The 25,436-nt window shown below is 47.2% G+C and overlaps 1 protein-coding gene and 1 non-coding gene across 2 annotated transcripts; both read right to left on the bottom strand.

Moving 5' to 3' along the window:
• Nucleotides 1–4,256: 4,256 nt before the first annotated feature.
• On the bottom strand, nt 4,257–13,514 carry LOC126068897 (uncharacterized). Its single transcript, XM_049871584.1, has 5 exons — nt 13,451–13,514; nt 10,950–11,389; nt 9,965–10,096; nt 6,761–6,803; nt 4,257–4,864 (listed from the first exon to the last, which is right to left on the bottom strand). The coding sequence occupies exons 1-5, from the start codon at nt 13,512–13,514 to the stop codon at nt 4,803–4,805; spliced, it is 741 nt and encodes a 246-aa protein (XP_049727541.1). The 3' UTR covers nt 4,257–4,802.
• LOC126069771 (small nucleolar RNA SNORD88) lies at nt 6,882–6,972 on the bottom strand. Its single transcript, XR_007516043.1, has one exon. It is a non-coding gene; the product is annotated as a small nucleolar RNA SNORD88 (small nucleolar RNA).
• Nucleotides 13,515–25,436: the final 11,922 nt, after the last annotated feature.

The raw sequence follows: 25,436 nt of genomic DNA, 5'->3' as shown, positions 1-25,436 counted from the left end.
CACAGACCCGCAGTCTCTCCCCAGCGCTGCTCGCCGCGCGTCCAGTTAGTTTTCTACTTACGTTGTGTGCCTCCTATGTTTCTGTGAAAAAACGGTTCCTAAAAAGCAATTAAGTGGTCAAAGCAATCCCTCAAAGGCTAAGATGTTGTGTAAAGTGCTATCTCTTGATGAGAAAATAAAAATCTTAGATCTTTTGAAAAGTGGCACATCGCTTGCCAAGTGGGCTGTAAGGTCAGCAGGAACGAATCAAGCGTTCCCACAATAAAGCAGAAAGAAGCTGACTTTTGTGGAAGTGGTAGTGCTGCCCCTACGATGGCAAAACGGTCTCTCTGGTTCATGATAAAGTGCTTGCAAAGACTGAGAGACCAGTAAGTGTTAGGTGTAAGCACTAACAACTATTTACATAGCACTGACGTTGTATTAGGTATTATAAGTGATCTACAGATGACTCAAGGTATACAGGAGGACGTGGGCACTACATCATTTTATCAAAGTGGCTTGAGTATCTGCAGACTTTGGTATCTGCAGGATGGGTGGAGGTTTTCCTGGAACCAATCCCCCGAGGATACCAAGGGACAACTGGAACTAAAAACATTTCTTCCTAGTCTTTGCTCTGTACGAATTCTTCAATGATCTCATCATAATTAAGCTGCCGAACAATATCTACTTCCATACATAATAAGGACAATGCATCAGGTCTTTCTTGAATCACTGCCGTATGCTGAGGGTTTTTGAGTCTCTTTAGGGATGAAAATGAGCGTTCTGTTGTACAGTTTGTGATCATTAAAGTTAGGAATATGCGTAAAGCAATTTCAACATTGGGAAATACACACTGTATTTTATCTTCTATTATGGAATCATACATGCCTACATGAGTAAAATTTGTCCTTCCTGAATCTGTAAACTTAGTTCTTATGTAAGAATGAAATTGTCGCACTTCTCCATAAAGGTTTGTATTTAAGTCATCAGGATAAGCCTGCACTAATTTCTGGGATGCCTTCATGCATTCTTCGTCAGGTATATCCACGTTGTTTAAGAAGGAAAATCTATCTGCAAGAACTGCGTACACTTCTGCCCTTCTTTTCATGCAAGATTCCAGTATGTCAACGATGGCGTAGTATGTAGTTACACGAAACTCATCTCTGGCACTCAGCGATACTTCTGGAGCTCCTCCGCCGTCTACTCGTTTCTTTCTAACGCTTCTGCGATGGTCAACTGCTTGATAGTTACTATGCGGCAGTATCTGTTTTGTTGTTTTCTCAAATTTTTCAAAATCCTCTCTTAAATTATGCAAATACCCTGTTAATGACCGGTAGAGATCTGTACATGTCTGTAAATTTACTTCCGAATCTTGGAGAGCTTGACTCGTCCAATGAAAATGCTGCAATATATGATTCCACATGACCAACATAAACACGTACTCCAGCGTTTGCATTCTGTTGGCGATGTTTGCAGCCTCTCTTCTGGTGTCTCCTTTCTGTGTCTGGTCTTCAGCAATATCGTCTAAGGCATCTAGAATCTGAGGGTACGATTCCAGGATTGCACTTGTTGCTACAGCGTGCGCTTCCCAACGTGAATCAGAAAGACATTTTAATAATCGATCATTGCCTAAATATGTCTTGAGAACTGCCCATCTGTGAGCAGAGCTTGCAAAAAATGTGCAAAGTAAGCGCACAGAAGAAAAAAAATCAACTGCTTCTGGACAACCATCTACAGCACTACGTCCTACGAGATTAAGGGAATGCGCAGCACATGGTACGAAAATGGCATATTCATTACATTCTAAAATCTTCTGTTCCATGTCTTTATAACGCCCTGACATATTGGCAGCATTGTCATAGGACTGGCCTCTGCACTTAGAAAAATCAACTTTGCAAACTTCACATAAATAGTGAAGTACTTGATCTGCAATTTCTTCACCAGTGTGACTTTTTAAGCTAGTAAATGTGATAAATCGCTCGACAGGTCTCCCATCTGTTGGAGATACGTACCTCAAAACAATACTTAGCTGATCTGTATGGGAAAGGTCAGGAGTGGAATCTACAGACAAACTGAAATATCGAGCTATACTTATCTCACTGAAAATGGCTGTTCGAACTTTATCACTTATCAAGCTTACTAATTCTTCACATGTGGTTTTAGACATATACGATGGGTTGCCCTTTCCTGTGTTACCATATTTTGAAATGTGACCCGCTAAAAATGGATCAAACTGAGCAACAAGTTCAAGTAAACCCAGAAAATTTCCATTTTGTGGGGACCCAAAGACTTCATTCCTTCCTTGAAAAGACAGTCCACGTTCAGCAATTGTTATGATGACAGCAACAACACGTCGCAAAATGGCCTTCCAATACTGATGTTCTTCATCAATTTGTGTTTCAAATTCATGAGTGAAGCCAAAATTATGTCTTCTGTTTAAATACGACAACATACAATCTCTGTGAATGGAACTGTTTTCATGTTTATGAATCATATTTGAGTTGCTCCAATCGCTAAAGCCATCCGTAGCAAATCGAGAATTAAATGATTTAGGACTGAATAATTTGCAGACAAAACAATACACAGAGCCGACTGATGGAGAATACAGTAGCCACTCCCTCTTATAATTTTCACCATTAGCTTTGCACCCTAGAAATATATTCTGGCTACAGAACCTTGTTTGTTTACCACCCAGAAATTTTCGACACGAGTTTTCAAATGGTCCGCTGTGATGCTGACAATCACTTGGCCCTCTTTCAATCCAATACTTTACATCATTAGAAGAAAAGTTATTCCACAGAGCAGGATCTGTATTTCTGTTATGTAAGGGGTCTGCAGATGTGACTTCAGATTTTAAAAAAGCTTCGCTTCCTACACCATTCTTACTTTTACTACAACAAGGCATGGATGCAGAATTTGGAACTAGTTCTGTTACACTCGCGCTGCTATTAGTAATTTCAGCACTAGCGGTATCAGAACAACGATTTACACCCATTGAACTCCAGTGTTCAACGGGAGAAGTCTCTTGTGAATCACCGTACTTTAAAGAGAAAGTTATTTTTGGAGTTGTCTTTAGGGATTCACAGATCCTTTTCTTTTTTTCCTCCGTGAGCTTTCGTTTTTGCGCTCCACTTAGTTGCTGCCGTTCCATTTTACCTGGATATAAAATTATGCCACTTTTTAAATTTGGGTCTACCGTAGCAAATAGTTTGAGTAACTGAAAATATATAAAATTTACAAAACGAGTAAAATCTATAAAAACAAAATTTACATTTGAATTTAGACATTAACACAAAAGCTTGTATTTGAGATTTAGTAAGTAAAAAAAACTCATTTGGTACATGCAATTTTGTTCCTCAGGTCTGAGAAAGTCCAAAGAAATAGTACTTACAAGGCAGTCAGAAATCATCTCACTCATTTGTCATACGACGTTTGTTGGCAGGCCCTTCACAACAGATCTCCACAAGTGTTCTTCACGTTGAACACTTAAAAAATTACACACTCACTTTCTGTCCTTTGATGTTGCGTCTTCACAGTTCACTGGACTACTGCTGATACCCAACGGGGGGTAAGAGCGGTTGCAAAGAGTATGATACAAGGGTATGTTCGATCTGAAGATGCATTTGGTTCACTCTGCACAGGACAGGACCAGATACATTATGAGTCACGTTATTATAGTGCCACTGGCACGTTCTTAGGGGGTCAACGAGAACTGAATGTGAGAGTTATACACGACTGGTCCGAGATGAAAAGGAAAATATAATTGTTCTCATAGACAAAACTTATAAAATGATATCAATTTCATTTAGTGAAAATGTCACTTCGAGGACTAAAGTGCACCTGACTCAAGCCATGGTATTTTCAATCGCCTCATATGTATACAAAAGCTGGACAACGAATAAGGAAGACGGAAGAATCAACGCCTTTGAATTGCAATGCTGCAGAATACTGAATATACCATGGACTGCTGGAACGAACGAATCTGTCTTGGAACAAGTACAGCCAGAATGCTCCTCAGAAGCAAGGATGGCAAGACTTCATCTCACACACTTTGGACATGTTATCAGGAGGGACCGGTCCCTGAAGAAGGATCGTGCCCGGCAAAGCAGAGGGTCAGTGAAAAAGACCCTCAACGAGATGGGCTGACACAGTGGCTCCAACAACAGGCTCAAGCGCTAATGGCTGTGAGGACGGCACAGGACCGGGCAGTGTTTCGTTCTGCTGCACACAGTGTCGCTATGGGTCGGAACCAACTTGACAGCACCTAACAACACAAAATTTATAAAATGGTATCAATTTCATTTAGTGCCCTGCCAGTTCCCTTCCACTGGAGCACTCACTTTTCCTTGTGTCCTGTCTGCTTGGCACCTATTGGTCTCTGCTTTGGACAAGTGGTGCCCCTGTTCTGTTCAAGCCCTAAGCACACTTACCTTGCTTATCAGGTAACCCGTCTGTGCCCGTGCCCTGAGGAAGACACCTCTGATTCATTCTGTCCCATACCTTAGGTTTGCTTCCCCACCACCTTTCCCGAAGCCTCCAGTTCTGCCCGGCAGAGACAAGCCTTAGCATCACGCTGCCTCATGTACTGGTCTCTCCTGCTCACTCTGTCTTTTAGCAAGTGGCTTCACCAGAACCTTCTATGCAGCAGGGGACTGGGCGGGTGTCTGTCTCTCATCAGGACCCTGGGAGGGTTCATCCAATACTTCAACACAGCAAGAACTCCATAAGCGTGAGCTACTATTTAACAACCGCAAACAAATAAACCTAAGTTTTGTATACAAACATGCTGTCTGAGGAGCCCTGGTGGTGGGACGGTCAGGTACTCAGCTGCAAACTGAAAGCTTGGCAGTTCGAACCTCCCTAGCAGCTCCGTGGGAGAAAAGACCTAGTGAAAGAACATAAAGATTAGAGCCTAGGAAGCCACATGGGGCAGTTCCACTCTGTCCTATAGGGTCTCTATTAGTGAGAATCGACTCAACGGCACCTACCAACAAAAACACACTGCCCAAAAAGGAAGCCACTATTTAAATATAAAATTTTAGCTCCCGGTCGCATTTGCCACCCATGGCCAGGGGCTGCTGGATTAGACACTGCAGAATAGATCATGTTTGCAGAAAGTTCCCCTGGACGACGATGACTTAGAATCTGCTCACATTACCAGCAACTGCCATCGACCTGATTCCAAACCATGGTGACCTCAGGTGCGTCTGAGTAGAACCGCCCTCCACAGTTTTCAATGGCTGGTTTTCTGGAAGTGGGTTGTGAGGCCCTTCTTCCAAGGCCTCTGGGTGGACCTGAACTGCCAACCTTCCAGTTAAAAGCTGGGACTACTAGTACCACCCAGGGATCCCTACAAGTTATCCTGGTCTTCCCTACTCTGTGCTCAACTTCCTCTTCTTCTCTCATGCATCCCTGCCCGACTGATGCCCTCCCTACCCCTCGAGGTCAGCAACACTTAGTGTCACGATCCATTCCATGCAGGGTACACTGCAGATGAAGAGCAGACGCCCCTCACACAGTCAAAGGCTAACCCTTTACAGATCAGCGTCTCATCAATAAAGTGCTTGCTTACCACCAAAAAACACAAAAACAAACTCACTGCTATCCAGTCAATTCCAACTCACAGAGTAAAACTGCCCCATAGGGTTTTCTAGGATGTAAATCTTTACAGAAGCAGGCTGTCACATCCTTCTCCTACAGAACAGCTGGTGGGTTCAAGCTGTCAACCTTTCGGTCAGCAGCCAGGTACTTAACCACCGCACCACCAGCGCTCCTGGGGTGGGGGGACGGGACATTGGCAGACCCATTTCAATGAAGCCACTATGCCCCACTCCTGACACCCAAGGACAGATAAAAATCCTTCCTGAGCTGAAAAACTTGCTTCTGTTCAGTTACACAGACATGCCCGTTTATAAGGCACCTCATCGAAACACCTGCAAAACAGTGTGCAGACAAACTGTGCTATTTTAACCACGGCAATATGTAAATTAAGGACAGCTTTAATAATTATATCAGTTGACATAAATGAGTCACTGGAACCTGACTAAGCTGTGTCTGAAAGTGCGCTGTATTCAGTCTACAAAACCGCAACATGGTGTGCGGTGTTAGCTAAGCTACAGTTGCTTTTCTACTGTTGAATTTTTAAATTAGGCTTTTTTCCCGGAAACCTTTTGTTGGGTGCCGCCAAGTCGACTGTCAACTCACGGTAACCCCATATGACAAAAGCAGAACTGCCCCAGAGGGTCTTCTAGCCTGTAATCTTCACGGGTGCAGACTGCCAGGTTTTCCACCCCAGGAGCCACTGGGTGGGTATGACCCATCACCTTCTAGTTAGCAGCTGAGCACTTAACCATCTGCGCCACCAAGGCTCCTACCTGAAACCTAACTACCACCAAATGCCTTAAAATCTTTTTCTTCCATAGCTCATGTATTCCTTATCTTATTCAATCCTTATCTTTCCAAGACAGGAAACATCACGAACACCCACACCACTGTAGAGAGGATTCTGGCCCATCTACTCCTGATGAAGCGTGCCCATTCTGCAGATAAAGAAACTGAGGCTCAGGAGAGCCATCACTTGACCAACATCTCAAAGCCCTTAAACGGAAGATCTGGGATTTGGATCCGGGCCCATAACTGAGTTTCTGTAGCTATAAACAAATGGTTTATGTAGGTAAGTCCTGAGTATGGTTGCTGACACATAAATTAGATCCCAAGGATACCTGATGTGAAGCTGCCCAAAGACCTGGGTGGGACAGGGAGTGGGAGCAAGGCTTCTTACCAAGATGGGGGTGACTGGACGGCCCCTCAGCTTCAAGATGCACCTGTAACACAGGGAGGTCTTGATGAGGAGGCAAGAAAGGTCCCGGAGCCCAGGAATAGTCATATTTTCCCCAGAGCCAGGGCCCCTCAGATCCCCAGGTGTCAAAGGTCCTGGGGGGCACTGTGTCCTCAGGAGTGATCAGAGCCCAGTGCTGGACATCATGGGGGTCCTGGGCCTCTGCAGCCAGGTACCAAGGCCTCTCACCTTCAGGGACAGAGGCCAAGGTATTAGAGCTGAGAGACTGTCAAGAGGATATGATCGATCACTGCTTTCCCCATGGGGACACCAAGATGCCCCCCCATGGCATCCCCCCCATCACAGTCCAGGGAGGGCAGAGGGGGGCTGTCTTCATGGGATGGGCCTCCAAACCCACTTCAGGAAGAGGACCCCAGTGTCCCTGCTGCCTCGTTTTGTAAATTTTAAGCACTGGCTATGCCTGCCAGCAACCCCAAAACAGGGAAAGCTGCTAAGACAAAAATCCCTCAAAGAATCTACTGGAGAGAATAAGGAGGTGGCGGCCACAGAGGTGAAAAGAAACCTAAGGTATAAGAACTGTGACACACAGCACACTTGACTGCAAAGAGGTTCAGCTGTGACGATCCAAGAACTGTGAATAAGAAATAGGTATTAGGTGACATCATTAAAGAATTTCATTAAAGTACTGTTAAGGGGGACATAACATGGGGTTAAGGAGAAAAACATCATTTTAGAGACACAAGCATTAACTATTTTGGTTGAAAAATGAAATTTGCTTTTAAAAATTATAACCAAGAAAGCTCTCTGGGGCAGTTGTACTCTGTCCCATGGGGTTGCCATGAGTCGGAATCCACCTGACGGCACAACAACTACAATTTTATCAGGAACTTTAAACAAAAATTCTGATTGGATGGAACAGTATGCGTTCAAAACATCATCAAAGTTTAAGCAGAAACGTTCCTAAACGGTCACAGGACAATCACAGGATGAGTGAGTCATGGCCACAAAAACCCTCCAGTTTTTGGAAATAGAACATGTTCGTTTTTTGATTGTTTTCTGAATTGTCAAACAAAAATTAATGAGTAGTGAAACTAGACCCGTTTTAGTTTTAGTTAATTGGATCACATGAATACATTACGTGAAACAAAACAAGCCACTTGTAAAGGTTATAGCTCAAAGCCTAGCTATAGGCTACTTTTTTTTTTTTTTTTTGCTTTAACAAAGAGAAATTTATTCTCTCACAGTCAGTAGGCTACAAGTCCAAATTCAGGGCGTCAACTCCCAGGGGAAGGTTTTGTCTCTCTGTCCTGGAGGAAGGTCTTTGTCATCAGTCTTCCCTTGGTCTGGGAGCATCTCAGCCCAGGAACCTCAGGTCCAAAGGATGCGCTCTGCTCCCAGCACTGCTTTCTTGGTGGTATGAGGTCCCCAACTCTCTGCTTGCTTCCCTTATTTTTTTTATTATGCTTTAAGTGAAAGTTTACAAGTCAGTCTGTCACATACAAGCTTATTATATACACCTTACTACATACTCCCACTTACTCTCCCCCTAATGAGTCAGCCCGCTCCCTCCTTCCAGTCTCTCCTTACGTGACAATTTTGCCAGTTTCTAACCCTTTCTACCCTCCCATCCCCCCTCCAGACAGGAGATGCCAACACAGTCTCAAGAGTCCACTATAATTAACTCACTCTTCATCAGCATCTCTCTCCTACCCACGGTCCAGTCCCTTCCATGTCTGATGAGTTGTCTCTGGGAATGGTTCCTGTCCTGGGCCAACAGAAGGTTTGGGGACCATGACCGCCGGGATTCCTCTAGTCTCAGTCAGACCATTAAGTGTGGTCTTTTTATGAGAATTTGGGGTCTGCATCCCACTGATCTCCTGCTCCCTCAGGGGTTCTCTGTTGTGCTCCCTGTCAGGACCGTCATCGGTTGTGGCCGGGCACCAACTAGTTCTTCTGGTCTCAGGATGATGTAGGTCTCTGGGTCATGTGGCCCTTTCTGTCTCTTGGGCTCTTAGTTGTCGTGTGACCTTGGTGTTCTTCATTCTCCTTTGATCCAGGTGGGTGGAGACCAATTGATGCATCTTAGATGGCCGCTTATTAGCATTTAAGACCCCAGACGCCACAGGTCAAAGTGGGATGCAGAATGTTTTCATAACAGAGTTTATTATGCCAATTGACTTAGAAGTCCCCTTAAGCCATAGTCCCCAAACCCCTGCCCCTTGCTCCGCTGACCTTCCAAGTATTCAGTTTATCCCAGAAACTTCTTTGCTCTTGGTCCAGTCCAGTTGAGCTGACCTTCTGTGTATTGAGTATTGTCCTTCCCTTCACCTGAAGTAGTTCTTATCTACTAACTAATCAGTAAAAAACCCTCTCTCACCCTCCCTCCCTCCCCCACTTGTAGCCACAAAAGTATGTGTTCTTCTCAGTTTAAACTATTTCTCAAGAACTTACAATAGTGGTCTTATACAGTATTTGTCTTTTTGCATCTAATTTCACTCAGCATAATGCCTTCCAGGTTCCTCCATGTTATGAAATGTTTCACAGATTCATCACTGTTCTTTATCGGTGTGTAGTATTCCACTGTGTGAACATACCACAATTTATTTACCCATTCATCCGTCGATAGACACCTTGGTTCCTTCCAGCTTATTGTTATTGTAAACAGTTAGGCTACTTATTTTAAAAAGTGATCTTTAGTGTTGTGGGTAAGAGAACTCTGTTTTCATAAAACAAAACTTGTTATTTTACACTAGAGCCCTGGTGGTGCAGTGGTTGGGGGGTCAGGCTGCTAACCAAAAGGTCAGAGCAACTCTGCTCTGTCTTATAGTGTCACTGAGTCGGAATCGACTCTACCGCAGTGGGTTTGGTTTTTGGTTAAGGAGGCTCCTGGTGGCACAGTGCTTATGACCTACGGCTGCTAACCAAAAGTTGGGCGGTTCGAATCCACCAGCCACTCGTTGGAAACCCTATGGGTCAATTCTAGTCTGCCCTATAGGGTCGCTATGAGGGGAAATGCACTCTACCGCAGCAGGCAGGCAGCTGGCGCAGTGGTTAAAAGCTACAGCTGCTAACCGAAAGGTCTAACCAAAGGGTCGGGGGATCGAGCCTAGCGGGAGGAAGATGCGGCAGCCTGCTTCCGTAAAGACTGCAGCCTTGGAAACTACAGGGCAGTTTTACTGGTCCTACCGGCTCGCTGTGGGTCTGGACGGCAGAGAACATCACTGAGACCCCGACCAGCTCTCCGAACACGGTAATTCGCCTGGAGACCCCACCTGTTCCTCGTTGACCTCGGTGCGCGGCACAACAAACGCCAGCAGCCTGGGTCGAAAAAACAAAGGCGGCGGCTGGCTCGACGCTGAAAACCCAAAACCCAGCGGACAGCGTCACCCCAAAAAGACGGACAAGACGGTGGAGTCCGCGATCGGAGCCGCGGCAACAGGTGCTCCGGCTAAGGCGCCAACGCGGGCCCGCCTCGCCCCGTCCGCTCCTGCGGGGACCCGCGGCCGTCCTCCCCGGCCCTCCCCCCTCGGCGCCCCCCGCTGCCGGCCCACGGGGACCCCCCCCGAGGACCCCCCCACCCCCGTCCGCTCCTGCGGGGACCCTCGGCCGCCCTCCCCGGCCCTCCCCCCTCGGCGCCCCCCGCTCCCCAGGAGCCGTGCCGGCCCACGGGGACCCCCCCCGGTGACCCCACCGCCTCGCCCCGTCCACTCCGGTGGTGACCCCCGGCCCTCCCCCCTCGGCCCTCCCCCCTCGGCGCCCCCCGCTCCCCAGGAGCCGTGCCGGCCCACGGGGACCCCCCCCCAGGTGACCCCACCGCCCCCGTCCGCTCCTGCGAGGACCCTCGGCCGCCCTCCCCGGCCCTCTCCCCTCGGCGCCCCCCGCTGTCCAGGAGCCGTGCCGGCCCACGGGGACCCCCCCCGGTGACCCCACCGCCTCGCCCCGTCCACTCCGGTGGTGACCCCCGGCCCTCCCCCCTCGGCCGTCCCCCCTCGGCGCCCCCCGCTCCCCAGGAGCCGTGCCGGCCCACGGGGACCCCCCCGGTGACCCCCGCCTCGCCCCGTCCGCCCCGGCCCCTCCGACGGCCCCGACCCGTCCACAGGGTGACCTGGCTAAGACCGGGCGCACCCAGATCCGGGAGACGAACAGGAGCCAGAAACGCTAACAAACTCACCGAACCCCCAATTTCTCCAAGGCGTGCACGTGTAGCCGCGCGCCCCACTTTACATCGCGTCGCTCGCAAGGCCCCCCCAACCCGTTTCGGGCAGCGGACGTTCTGTTCAGGCGCCGGCGCCGGGAGCCCCGAGTTGGTGCTTGGAGGAGGGAGTAACAGCGGTTCCACGAGCGCCTTCCTGAACAGGCGGGGAGACGCTGTCTCTGGAGGTGCGGAAAAAGGATCAGGGCAACTGGGGCACAGGCGCCCTGTCAGGAGCGTCGGGCAGTTCTGCGGACAGCCCCAAGGGCGGAGGGCGGCAGCAAGGACCCCGGCGGTGGGCGGGGCCAGGCGGGGAGGCGGGGCCAGGCGGGGAGGGCGGGGCCGACGCTGGCAGGCGTGACCACGCGAAGGCCCGCCGCGGGGCAAGGGGCGTGGCCACGAGGAGATTGATGGGCAGCCTGCGTGACACAGATTAGAGGCGGAGCCTGCGGCCTGGGGGCGGGGCCAGGGTCGTGACGCAGGGGCGGGGTGCCGGGACCCCCGGGGTCCGCGGGAGGAGGGGCGGGGGGCCCATGACTCTCGGGTCCGAGGGAGGAGGGGCGGGGTCCTGGGACTGAGGAGTCTCCTTCAGCTTGACAGGATTGTAAAAATTTCTTTCAATAAAAAATGAAACTTTTCTACCCCAAATCCACTCCCCAGAGGTTGCCACTGTCAACAACTTGGTGTGGAGCTTGTACTTTATGGCTCTACCCATACACACATGGGTAGATAAAAAAAAAAAAACTAGATAGATAAGGCTTTTTTTTTTTTACCCCAAATATGCCCCATAAATAATCTTCCCACATCAGTACACAGAGAAGTACCTCATTCCTGAAACAATGGCAAAGTATTCCGTTATGCGAATAGGACACACCTTGTTTAGCTGGTCCCTTCCTCATTTGGGTTGCTTTCTTCCATTCAGTGAGGTGAACCCTCCCGTGAACTTTGTGGTCTAAAAAGAAGAGTCCTACATTCCTGCCTTAATAGGAGACACTTCACTAGCTCTGCATAGGACAAAAACGGTCTTCACTGTGGCCCACCAGGCCCTCCAGGCTTTGGCCCCTGTAGTCTGACCTCATTTCCTTCTTCACTTCCTTGCTGAAGCTACACTAGGGCACTGTCCTCCCTGGTGTTCCTGAAACCTGTCAGATACCTCAGGGTCTTTGCATTCGCTGTTCCCTTGGCCTGGAACTCTCTTCTCCGTATGTGCCCGTGGCGCTCTCCCTTTGGTCATCTGTGTTCAGGTGTCACCTTAACGTAAAGCCACCACCGCCACTCTACATAGCAGTCACTCTCCTCCCTTCTGGTCCCCTCTCCCTCGTTGTTCCGACTCAGAGAGACCTTTTCAACAGAACAAAGCATTGCCCAGTTCTGTGCCATCCTCACAATCCTTGTTATGCTTGAGCCCATTGTTGGAGCCACTGTGTCAGTCCACCTCGTTGAGGGTCTTTCTCTTTTTCACTGACCCTCGACTTTACCAAGCCTGATGTCCTTCTCCAGGGACTGGCCCCTCCTGATGACAACACATTCAAAGTACATGAGATGAAGTCTCGGTGTCCTTGTTTCTAAGAAACATTCTGGCTGTACTTCTTTGAAGACTGATTTTTTTGTTCTTCTGGCAGACCACGGTATTGTCAATATTCTTCACCAACACCGTAATTTAAAGGCATCAACCCTTCTTTAGTCTTCCTTATTCATTGTCAGCTTTCACATGCATATGAGGTCACTGAAAACACCATGGCTTGGGTCAGGCTAACCTTAATCATTAAAGTGACATCTTTGCTTTTTAACACTTTAAAGTCACCTTTTGCAGCAGATTTACCCAATGCAATGCATCATTTCATCTCTGCTGCTTCCATAGGCGTTGATTATGGATCCAAGTAAAATGAAATCCTTGGCAACTTCAATCTTTTCTCTGTTTATCATGATGTTGCTCATTGGTCCAGTTGTGGGGATTTCTGTTTCTCCTTATGTTGAGGTGTAATCCATCCTGAAGGATGTAATCTTTGATCTTTATCAGTAAACGCTTCAAGTCCTCTTCACTTTCAGCAAGAAGGTTGTGTCATCTGCGTAATGCAGGTTGTTAATGAGTCTTCCTCCAATCCTCATGCCGTGTTCCTCTTCATACCCTCCCTTACCCTCCTTTATTTTTTTTTTTTTTCACTTCAAGAAAATTGAAATTGAGATCTAAAGAAGGGGTATTGAGGTAGACACCCTGAGCATTGAGGATACACTCCTGGGTCAGTGAGGGGAGGCTCTTGGGCAGTGGGAAGTCAGGTCTGCACAGGTTCCCCGGAGTGAAAAAGATAGCCACCGTGTAGGGGGTAAGGTCCTAGGTTTGTGAGTTCTGTGAGGATGGGTCTCATAGAGATGAGAATGAGCACAGGACAGTGATGATGGTCCTGGAGCAGTAAGGGTCATCCCAGGGGCAGAAGGAACCATCGTGGGGACAGGGAGGGCCATCCCAGGGCAGGGAGTACCATTCCAGGCCGGGCAGGAACATTTTAGAGCAGGGGGGACCATCCTGGGGACAGGGTGGACCATCGTGGGGTTAGCGAAGGCCAACCTGGAGGCGAGGTGGACAATCCTGGGGCAGTGAGGGCCTTCCTGGAGGCAGTGAGGGCCGTTGGGGGCAGGGTATACCATGGGAGGTGAGAATGGGGCAGGGAGAACCACCCAGGAGGGAGCAGGGGCAGGGAGGACTATCCCAGGGGCAGGGAGAACCATCGTGGGTGCAGGGAGGTCTTTCCTAGGGGCAGGGAGGATCACCCTGGGAAAAGGAGAGACCATCCCCTGACAGGAAAAGAGGTCCCTGTGGTCCATGCCCTCCATGAGATGTCAGATGGGGCCACTAGGAAGTACTTAGAGGACACTGACGTCTCTGAATTGGAAAAGTGAGCAGGTTGAGGAAAGAGCCTGGGAGATGTTCAGCCCCTAAAACAAGATGCCAATGGAGACATAAGGACAACCACCCATTTTTTAAATTGCATTAAATTATGTCCATTTTCATGAGATACTGGGTATCTCAGAATATCGTTTCAAGGCTAGACAAATAGGCCTCAAACTTATTACGTTTACTGCAACAACACCTAAACCGTACTGCAGAGCTGGCCTTTAAACTACAGGAGGTTATTGTCGTCAAAGTATCCCTGTCAGTAGAATTGTTCAGAGACAAGCTGGACAGGAATTCCACTACCACCGCTGCTACAGTAAATCGGAAGCTTCATGCAGAGCTTGACTCCTCTGGGTGCTTATTTCCAACAGAAAATCAGTGGTGAGTACATCCGATTGGTGGAGCTGAGGTTACATGACTGCGAGCTAGTTGTAAGGCAAGCTGGACGCAACGAGGTCTTTCTGCTACTTTGAGGAAGCAGGCCTCTTAACCCAAGGACGTCCCTAAATGGAGAAAGGCTAGTCAGCGTTTGAAGGGCAGCTATGAACAGGAGGCATGTCCAGCTCATTTCCATCTAGTGAGTGTTTACTACTGGACAGCTACTTTTGCAAGCTGTCCCACCCAACAGTCCACCACAACTCCACCATCAGCATGGATTGAACGGGTTTAAATCTGTGCTGTGCATTGTGATAGCTACTAGACACATGTGGCTATTTAAATTAAAGCTAAATTAAGTAAAATGAAAAATTCATTGCCTTAGTTTCTAGGCACATTTGAAGTGTCCACTGTTCTGGTGTTGTTGTTAGGTGCCATCAAGTCATAGCGCCCCTACGCACAATGGAACGAAACACTGCCCAGTCCTGAACCGTTCTCACAATTGTTGCCATGCTGGAGCCCATTGTTGCAACCACCGTCTCAACCATCTTGTTGAAGGTCTTCCTCTTTTTTACTGACCCTCCACTTTACCAAGCACGATGTCCTCCAGGGACTTTACCTGATAACATGTCTAAAGTATGTGAGACGTAGTCTTGCCATCCTTGCATCTAAGGAGTAGTGTGGTTGTACTTCTACCAAGACAGATTTGTTCATTCTTTTGGCAGTCCATGGTATCTTTAATATTATTCGCCAACACCACAATTCGAAGACATCAATTCTTCTTTGGTCTTCCTTATGCATTGTCCAGCTTTCACATGTACATAACGTGACTGAAAACACCATGACTGGGGTCAGGCGCACCTTAGTCTTCAAGGTGACGTCTTTGCTTTTCAACGCTTTTAAGAGGTCTTTTGCAGCCCATTTGCCCAATGCAATGCATCTTTTGATTTCTTGACTGCTGCTTCCATGGTGTTGATTGTGGCTGCAAGTAAAATCAAATCCTTGACAACCTCAATCTTTTCTTTGTTTATCGTGATGTTGCTTATTGGTCCAGTTGTGAGGATTTTTGTTTTCTTTATGTTGAGGTGTAATCCATACTGAAGGCTGTAATCTTTGATCTTCATCTGTAAGTGCTTCAAGTGCTCTTTACTTTCAACAAGAAAGGTTGTGTCCACTTCACTAAAGAAGATATTCAGGCAGCTAACAGACACATGAGAAAATGTTCTCGATCATTAGCCATTAGAGAAATGCAAATTAAAACTACGATGAGATTCCATCTCACTCCAACAAGGCTGGCATTAATCCAAAAAACACAAAATAATAAATGTTGGAGAGGCTGCGGAGAGATTGGAACTCTTATACACTGCTGGTGGGAATGTAAAATGGTACAACGACTTTGGAAATCTATCTGGCGTTATCTTAAACAGTTAGAAATAGAACTACCATACAACCCAGAAATCACACTCCTCGGAATATATCCTAGAGAAACAAGAGCCTTCACACAAACAGATATATGCACACCCATGTTTATTGCAGCACTGTTTACAATAGCAAAAAGCTGGAAGCGACCAAGGTGTCCATCAACGGATGAATGGGTAAATAAACTTTTTATATTCACACAATGGAATACTACGCATCGATAAAGAACAGTGATGAATCTGTCAAACATTTCATAACATGGAGGAACCTGCAAGGCATTATGCTGAGCGAAATCAGTCAGAGGCAAAAGGACAAATATTTTATAAGACCACTATTATAAGATCTTGAGAAATAGTATAAACTGAGAAGAACACATACTTTTGTGGTTACGAGGGGGGGAGGGAGGGAGAGGGTTTTTTACTGATTAATTAGTAGATAAGAACTGCTTTAGGTGAAGGAAAGGACAACACTCAATACATGGAAGGTGAGCCCAATTGGACTGGACCAAAAGCAAAGAAGTTTCCGGGATAAAATGAATGCTTCAAAGGTCAGCGGAGCAAGGGCGGGGGTTTGGGAACCATGCTCTAAGGGGACTTCTAAGTCAATTGGCAAAATAATTCTGTTATGAAAACATTCTGCATCCCACTTTGAAATGTGGCGTCTGGGGTCTTAAATGCTAACAAGCAGCCATCTAAGATGCATCAATTGGTCTCAACCCACCTGGAGCAAAGGAGAATGAAGAACACCAAGGTCACACGACAACTAAGAGCCCAAGAGACAGAAAGGGCCACATGACCCAGAGACCTACATCATCCTGAGACCAGAAGAACTAGTTGGTGCCCGGCCACAACCGATGACGGTCCTGACAGGGAGCACAACAGAGAACCCCTGAGGGAGCAGGAGATCAGTGGGATGCAGACCCCAAATTCTCATAAAAAGACCAGACTTAATGGTCTGACTGAGACTAGAGGAATCCTGGCGGTCATGGTCCCCAAACCTTCTGTTGGCACAGGACACGAACCATTCCTGAAGACAACTCAGCAGACATGAAAGGGACTGGACAGTGGGTAGGAGAGAGATGCTGATGAAGAGCGAGCTAATTATATCAGGTGGACACTTGAGACTGTGTTGGCATCTCCTGTCTGGAGGGGGGATGGGAGGATGGAGAGAGTTGGAAGCTGGCAAAATTGTCACGAAAGGAGAGACTGGAAGGGCTGACTCATTAGGGGGAGAGCAAGTGGGAGTACGGAGTAAGATGTATATAAACTTATATGTGACAGACTGACTTGATTTGTAAACGTTCACTTGAAGCTCAATAAAAGTTAATTTAAATAAATAAATAAATAAAAGCATGAATATCTAGTACCATAGGAGTTGGAGACACAAAATCCACCTGAAGTGAGCTTGAAAGATTACAAACTGTTATGAATTTGCTATCAAAAAGAATACGTTTGGCTGAGTTTGACTGTGTAACTGGTAGTTCTTGAAATTAACTTCCATGAAGAATAAAATGTTTTTGGCTAATTGAGGATTATTTCACGCTGGGTCTGTGTGGCATGATGAATAATGGCCCCCAATGATGTCCTTGTCCTAATCTCTGGAATTTGTGAATATGTTAGCCTAAGTAGTCAAAGGCACTTTGTAGATGTGATTAAATTAAGGGTTTTGAGACGGCAAGATTATCGTGGATTTATCCAGGTAGGCCCAATATAATCACAAGAGTCCTTATATAAGAGGGAAGCTAAGGATCAGAGTTACAATGATGCAGTGTGAGAATTTTCTGTCTTTGAAAATGAAACGGCGTCAGTGACCCAAGGAATGTGGGCAATCTTTAGAGACAGGAAAAGTCAAGGAAACATGTTCTCCCCTAAAGCCTCCAGAAGGAATGCAGCGCTGCTAACATTTTGTTTTTTGCCTTATAAGACCCAATTTTGGACTTCTGACCTCCAGAACTGTAAAATAATAAATCTGTGTTGTTTTAAGTTAAAAAAAAAGGTTGTGTCATCTGCATAATGCAGGTTGTTAATGAGTCTTCCTCCAATCCTGTTGCCCCTTTCTTCTTCATATAGTCCAGCTTCTTGGATTATTTGTTCGGCATACAGATTGAATAGGTATGGTGAAAGGACACAACCCTGACGCACACCTTTCCTGATTTTAAACCATACAGTATCCCCTTGTTCTGTTCGAACAACTACCTCTTGATCTGAGTACAGATTCCTGATGAGCACAATTAAGTGTTCTGGAATTCCCGTTCTTCCCAATGTTACCCATAATTTTTATGATCCACACAGTTGAATGCCTTTGCATAGTCAATACAACACAGGTAAACATCTTTCTGGTATTCTCTGCTTTCAGCCAGGATCAATCTGACATCAGCAATGATATCCATGTCATCTTATAAATTCAGCTGGAATTTCTGGCAGTTCCCTGTCAATAAACTGCTGCAGTCACTTTCGAATGATCTTCAGCAAAATTTTGCTGTGTGTGTGATATTTATGATATCATTCGATAATTTCTACATTCGGTTGGATCACCTTTCTTGGGAATAGGTATAAATATGGATGTCTTCCAGTTGGTTGGCCAGGTAGCTATCTTCCAAATTTTTTGGCATAGAAGAGTGAGCACTTCCAGCGCTGCATCTGTTTGTTGAAACATCTCAGTTGGTATTCCGTCAGTTCCCAGAGCCTTGTTTTTCGCCAGTGCCTTCAACGCAGCTTCAACTTCTTCCTTCTGTACCACTGGTTCCTGATCATACGTTACCTCCTGAAATGGTTGAACGTCGATCAATTCTTTTTGGTATAGTAACTCCGTGTATTCTTTCCATCTTCTTTTGATGCTTCTTACATCGTTTAATATTTTCCCCATAGAATCCTTCACTATTGCAATTTGAGGCTTGAATTTTTCCTTCAGTTCTTTCAGCTTGAGAAATGCTGAGTGTGTTCTTCCTTTTTGGTTTTCTATCTCCAGGTCTTCGCACATGTCGTTATAATACCTTGTCTTCTGAAGCTGCCCGTTGAAATCTTCTGTTCAGCTCTTTTACTTCATCATTTTTCCCTTTTGCTTTAGCTACTCGACGTTCAAGAGCAAGTTTCAGAGTCTCTTCTGACATCCGTTTAGGTCTTTTCTTTCTCTCCGGTCTTTTTAATGACATCTTGCTTTCTTCACGTATGATTTCCTTGACGTCACTTACAACTCCTCTGATCTTCAGTCATTCGTGTTCAGTGCATCAAATCTATTCTTGAGATGGCCTCTAAATTCAGGTGGGATATATTCAAGGTCGTACTTTGTCCGCTAGCCTCATATAATTATTGGCTAGATAATTGCATAGATTCAGAACATATTTATTATCACAGAAAATTCTATTAGTAGCTATGGTGTAAATAATCTACCAAAGGTGGAAACTCTGTCATGTCAGAGTCAGCATATGGCTCTTAAGTTATAATTCGAAATTCCCTTCTCTTTTGTCCACATCACATTCCCAATGAGATTTCATGAGCAAGTGAGGGATGCCAGGAAATAAATGGGGTCTGTCACTGTGCTATGAAAGTTCAATGAGAGGAATAGTCAGGTAATGATCCCCAAAGGACAATACTTGGCTGAGTCTCTGCGGTCAGGAAGACACTCCTACAATGAAGGGTGGTTGCTGGATATTCTCCATTCCACTCTCCTGCCCCACCCCACCCCACCCCCCAGATCCACTCTTTAGTCTGCTTTGGACGGCAGAAAGATCACCTACACCCTCCATATCAGGATTCTCAAAATACGGCCCCAGGTCAGCAGCATCAGCATCTCTTCCAAACCTGTTAGAAATAAACTCTCTTGTCCCTCCTTAGACTACTGAATTAGAGACTCTAGGAGTCAGGTCAGGCAACCTATGCTTGAACAAACCCTCAGTGATTCTGATGCATTCTAAAGTCCGAGAACCACTGGACCACAGCAGGAAGTTCCTTTGGCTTCCGGCTTTCCATTAGATTAGTCGATGTGAGGGAACAACAGGAAATCAAAGGGTGAGAGGAGAGACCCTTAAGGCATTTGCTCTGTGGACTGCCTCCCTGCCAACCTGTTTCTGGGCAGTGGCCACAGCCCTTCCCTTGTGGGCCTCTCCCACAGCTCTGCAGCTCTGAAAACTTCTGCCTCGCTTCCCCCTCATACCTAGGAATGGTAAGAGCTTCTTGCCGCGCGATTCACCGACCCTCATAAATTTCCTTTAACCCTGCTCTTGTGTGTGTTTGAACATAGTCCTTTCATTAAATGCTCTTCATTCCCTATTTTTGAGTATTATGTGTTTCCTCATGCGACTCTGATTGATACGGAAAGACACCTAAACTAGAGGAAATAGCAAAGAAAGGCACAAAGCAATAAAAAAGCAAGGAAATTTGGGAAACACCAAGTAGATTCGTGTGGAAGAATAAGGTTTGGTTAGTACAAAATTAGGAGGATGGAGAAGCTAGTAGAAACTTGTTCATAAAAGTGGATTTTTTTTCTTTCTTTCTGTGCTATCAGTTTGGACTGAACAATTTTAAACAGAGGTTGTTCCAACGCCACAACTGGATGCTAGAAGGCTCACTGTGGTGGCCGTGTGACTGTGTGGGGGAATCGAAATAGACAACAAGCAAACATCGTGGGACTAGACTGCAATGGTCTAGGAGAAAGGGGAGAAGAACCAGAACTAAAGTAGGAGCAACACAAATGGAAAATGGCAATGTTTGTGAAATAGTGTCATATCAGAAGGTATAACAAAATTACTCTGATGATAAGGATGTTATCTTAAGTATCCCTGCATCATCGGACCTTGGCCAAGTGTCTGTCTAACAGCAGGCACTCAATAAATATTAACTGGTCAAATCCATATAGCCATGTTTTGGGGCAGACTAGGAGAATTGGACCTTACTGGATATTCCCATAAAACTCTACTTTGGCTTATGAGTAGTGTGACCATATAATTCATCGCCTACTCTCAGACACTTTTGAGAGCAGAGCGGAAATGGACACTATTAATAATTACACTGGGGGAGGTAGGGATAAAACACAGCTGTCCCAGCCAAACCAGGACTTGGGGTCACCCTAGTACAGGAGGTTCTTCATATTTATGAAGACCAACTGGGCTTCCCAGACCCCCTAAGCCATTGAGCAGCATGACACAGGAGCCACTGTCTGGTCATGTTTACACTTGAATGATTGTCCAGTTGATGGTTGTCTTCAACTCCATGCAGTCATGGTCTGCAGGTTTCTTGCCATGATGTTCTAGTGTATCACTGACATTGATCTCACTGACAGTTTTACTTTTAATGTGCTACTAGGAATCTATTTTATCTGAAGATTTAATTACATACACACTGATTATCACATTAATGCATGTTGAGCAGTCCTAAGTTGTATGGTCTATAACAATAAAAAGGAGCTAAAAAAAAGTGCCAGTAGACAGCAATATTATAATTAATGAAGAGAAGCTGCCTAACGATGTCAGATGATGAAAATTAACAAATTAGTCTTGCTTCCATTCAGATTTGATATTGTTTCAACTTGAGTAGGAATTGATTTGGGGGATGAAAAATGAATAAATACTTAGCCACTGATATGAAATGTAACTACATTTTCAACTTAAGAGACTGTCTTAGGCAGAGTTTTCCATTTCTTCTTTTGACATAATACAAAATATTTAAAACTACAGTAGAGAAAATGGCATAATTAATACCCATTTACACATAACCTAGACATAACAATAGTTGGTATTATACCATATTTGCTTATTTTTGTTTTCTGAAACATTTTACTTCTAAATACTTCAGCATGCATTTCTAAAATACAAACACAATATTCTACAAAATCACGTACCAGTATTGCACCCCCAAAAACAACAAAAACCCCCATGTATCATCAAATTCCCAGGACAAGCCTTCCAAAAATCAGTTTATCTCAGAAGGCCAGGGAAGCCTGTCCACTGAAAACATAACCAGGAGAAATGGTACCTGTGAGTCCACCAGTCCATAGTAGCTTCACTGTGAGACACAACAAAATAATGTCTCCCTTGCACGCTGAAGAGGCAAAGCTAAATATTAATCCATAACACAAAAAGGAGTGAGCGGTGTAAGCCTGAAGCTGTGCGTAGCCGGGCTTCCTGGGGCTCCGCCTGGGTGTACCCGGGGGCTCCGCCTGGGTGTACCCGGGGGCTCCGCCTGGGTGTACCCGGGGCCTCCGCCTGGGTGTACCCGGGGGCTCCGCCTGGGTGTACCCGGGGGCTCTGCCTGGGTGTACCCAAGTGTCCTAACTTTCCATCATAACTGATTTGGGTGCTGGGAATCTGCAGGAATTGCTGAACCTGAGACACCACATCTCTGCTTTTCTCATTAGATGCAGAGCAGTGTATGAAGTGTTCAGATGATCAATATCCAAAGAGAGAGATCACTGCCTCCCAAAGCCTGTGACCTTCCTGGCTTTAAAGAACCTTTGGGGACAGCTCTGGCCAGCGCTGCTCTTTTCCTCACTGGCATCACAGCTGTGGTCCTTGGGGTCTTTGTGAAGCACCGAGACACTCCCATTGTGAAGGCCAATAACCACACTCTCAGCTACCTCCTCACCTCCCGCACCCTGTGTTTCCTCTGCTCTTTTCTCTTCATCCACCGCCCCAGCACAGCCACCTGCAACCTCTAGCAAACCACATTTGGAGTCCTGTTTACTGTGGCTGTTTCCAGTGTTTTGGCTAAAACCATCACTGGGGTCCTGGCTTTCAAGGTCACAGCACCAGACAGGAGGGTGAGGTGCTGGCTGGTGTCAGGGGCACCTAACTGTGTCATTCCCATCTGCTCCCTGATCCAGGTGACCCTCTGTGGAGTCTGGCTGGGAACCTCTCCCCCCTTCACTGACACAGACACACACTCCAAGCCTGGGTTTGTCCTCCTCATATGCAATGAGGGCTTGGTCACTACCTTCTACTGTGTCCTGAGATACCTGGGCCCCTTAGCCCTGGGGAGCTTCACTGTGGCTTTCCTGGCCAGGAACCTGCCCGACACCTTCAACGAAGCCAAGTTCCTGACGTTCAGTGTGCTGGTGTTCTGCAGCGTCTGGGTCACCTTCCTCCCTGTCTACCACAGCACCAAGGGAAAGGTCATGGAGGCTGTGGAGATTTTTGCCATCTTGGCCTCCAGTACAGCGCTGCTGGGCTGCATCTTTGCCCCCAAGTGCTACATTATCTTGCTAAAGCCTGATAGGAACACCCTGCAAGGGATGAGGAATAAAATAGGTTCTGGGAGCAAATAAAATATTAATAGACACTTAAAATGAATCATCGATTTTTCACAGAGAGAGTGGTTAAAAATTAAATTCAGTACTTATCCTCCAATTAAAAAGTAAACTCTAATGTTTGTTTTTTTTTTAATGTAAAAAGACAAAACTTAATGGCCTGACAGAGACTGGGGGAACCCCCGGAACTACAGCCCCCGGCCCGCACTGTTAACACGGAACCGAAACCGTTCCCAAAGCCCACTCTTCACACAAAGATTAGACAGGACTATGAAACAAAAAATAATACACGTGAGGAACGTGCTTCTTTGTTCAACCAGATAAAGGAGACCAAATGGGCAGCTCCTGTCCAAAAGCGGGACAAGAAAGCAGGAAAGGACAGGAACTGTTTGAATGGACACAGGAAAGCCAGGGTGGAAAGGGGGAGCATGCTGTCACATTGTGGGGATTGCAACTAATGTCACAAAACAATATATGTATAAATTTTTGTGTGAGAAAATAATTTTAGCTGTAAACTTTCAACTAAAGCACATTTTTTTAATGCTAAAATAAAATAAACAGCAAATGTTTCAAAATTTAAAAATTAAAATATCTGGCTTTCAAAAATAAAGTAAGCTCTAAAGCTTAGGGGGCAGGCAACCCATGTGAATGGGGCAGGAACAACTCAGAAAAGGAGGGTGAGAGCGGTTGCACAACTCGAAGAATGTAACCGATACCACTAAATGACACACGTAGAAACTGTGGAATCCGTGTAGCTTTGCTGTGTCTACTCTCAACAATAAGAACAAAATAAATATCATTGAAAAAAAAAGTAAGCTCTGTATGGTCTGCAGTCATTTCCGGGACAGCACACCTCTGTTATCAGGCCCAAAGACTTGAACGTCATCATAGATATCTTCCCCCACGCCATCAACCAATTGTTAAATTCAGCAAACCCTCCCTTGCAACCGGTGAAGTGACCTCGCTCCCACTTCCATTTCGTGAGCCACTCCTCTGGTCCTGCACCAGGTTCTCTTCTGTTCACCTTCCCTGTTTTCCTCAATTATAAAGTCTTCCCCACACTGAGGTTTCTAACAAGTTTTCCTATATTTCCCAGTATTTCTGGAGGTTTGTTTACAGCCTCGGCTCTTCCGCTCTGGTACTCGTCTTTGCGGATGCTGAGGGAGAGAATATGTTCCCCAACAGAAGAGAACAGAGGAGGGTGTGTCACTGTTTCTAAAGCCACCACCCCCACTGTGCATGGGGCCCAGGTGACCCGAGGGGAGGCAGAAACTCAGCCCAGGACCTGGAGCGCAGGACTGGAGGGACCGTCAGGGGAGAGGGGCCAGCTTTGGTGAGTGCCGCAGGGGCACAGGGCATGGAGGAACTGGCTGGGGCTTCCTGGAGCCCGGGACCCCGGGGGCCTGGGCCTGTGCCCGGCACCTGCAATGGGAGGTCAGAGGGTCCTAGTCAAGGGAGCAGAGGAGCTCTGAAGCCTCGAGGGGCAGGAGTGTATCCTGGAGCCCACCCGGGGGGAGGTGTCCAGAGGGTGGAGGTGACAGAGATCAGGGATCGAAGACAGAGAGGGTCTCCACCTCTGCAGGGAGAAAGTCAGCCCTGGGAAAGGGCTACAAGGAGCAGAGCAGGCTCTGATCAAAGTTTGTCGAACAAAACGATGCTCCATTTTAATAAAAATCCACATGTCCACTACACTTTATTTCATTCGGATCGCCTGTCCCCGTTCCCTAACCCACCAAGGAAAGGGGGTCCTCATGGCCACTGCCCGAGGCACCCCCAGAAGTCCTGGTCCGCCGCGCAGAGGGAAGAGAGGGACCCTCTCTCTGCTCCTGTCGCCGGGTACCTGGAGCCTGTCCAGCGCCCTCGTCACCCACCCAGGCCCAGCGAGGGGTCCTCCCCAGGGAGGGCAGCGGGACATAAGGGAAAGGATCCAGGAGCTTTCAGCTCGGCCAAGGGGTCGGTGCCTGCTCTCATGTCGTCTCCATGGGGAAACTGAGGCCCGGCGCGGGGACCTCGCTGGCCTCCTCGCAGGCCTCACAGCCCAGGCTCTGGGGGGCTCCAGGCTCTTTGTACGTGATAAATATGGAGTGTTGGTGGGAAGCTGAGGGGTGCCGGGCACCCTGCCCCGAGGAGGGGTCAAAAGTGAGAACTTGGCTCCATTCCCTTCGTCACTCTCATGGGGGCGGGGAGAGGCGCGCTTTAAACACAAAGGAAACGAGCTAAGATTAACCTTTGACCACCTTCCGAGGGTGACACACTAGGGTCCCCACCAGACGCCCCCCCCTTGCCCGCCCCGCGGTCCCCGCGACGCCCCCTCAGTCTCCTCGGGCACAAGTCGCTAGTCGCTCGTGGCTCCCCGCCACGCCTTCGGGTCTTTCCGTCAACCTTCGGCTCGCCCCCAGCATGTCGGCTGTTTCCGTCGCTCCTCGGTCCTCCCCGCCGCAGCTCGGCTCTTTCCGTCGCTCCTCGGTCCCCCCGCCGCAGCTCGGCTCTTTCCGTCGCCCCTCGGTTCCCCCCCCCGCAGCTCGGGTCTTTCCGTCGGC

Source organism: Elephas maximus, chromosome X (assembly GCF_024166365.1).
Source record: "Elephas maximus indicus isolate mEleMax1 chromosome X, mEleMax1 primary haplotype, whole genome shotgun sequence".
Classification (NCBI taxonomy): domain Eukaryota; kingdom Metazoa; phylum Chordata; class Mammalia; order Proboscidea; family Elephantidae; genus Elephas; species Elephas maximus.
Note: the sequence above shows the minus strand (reverse complement) of the source record. Positions and strands in the feature narration are given on the sequence as shown.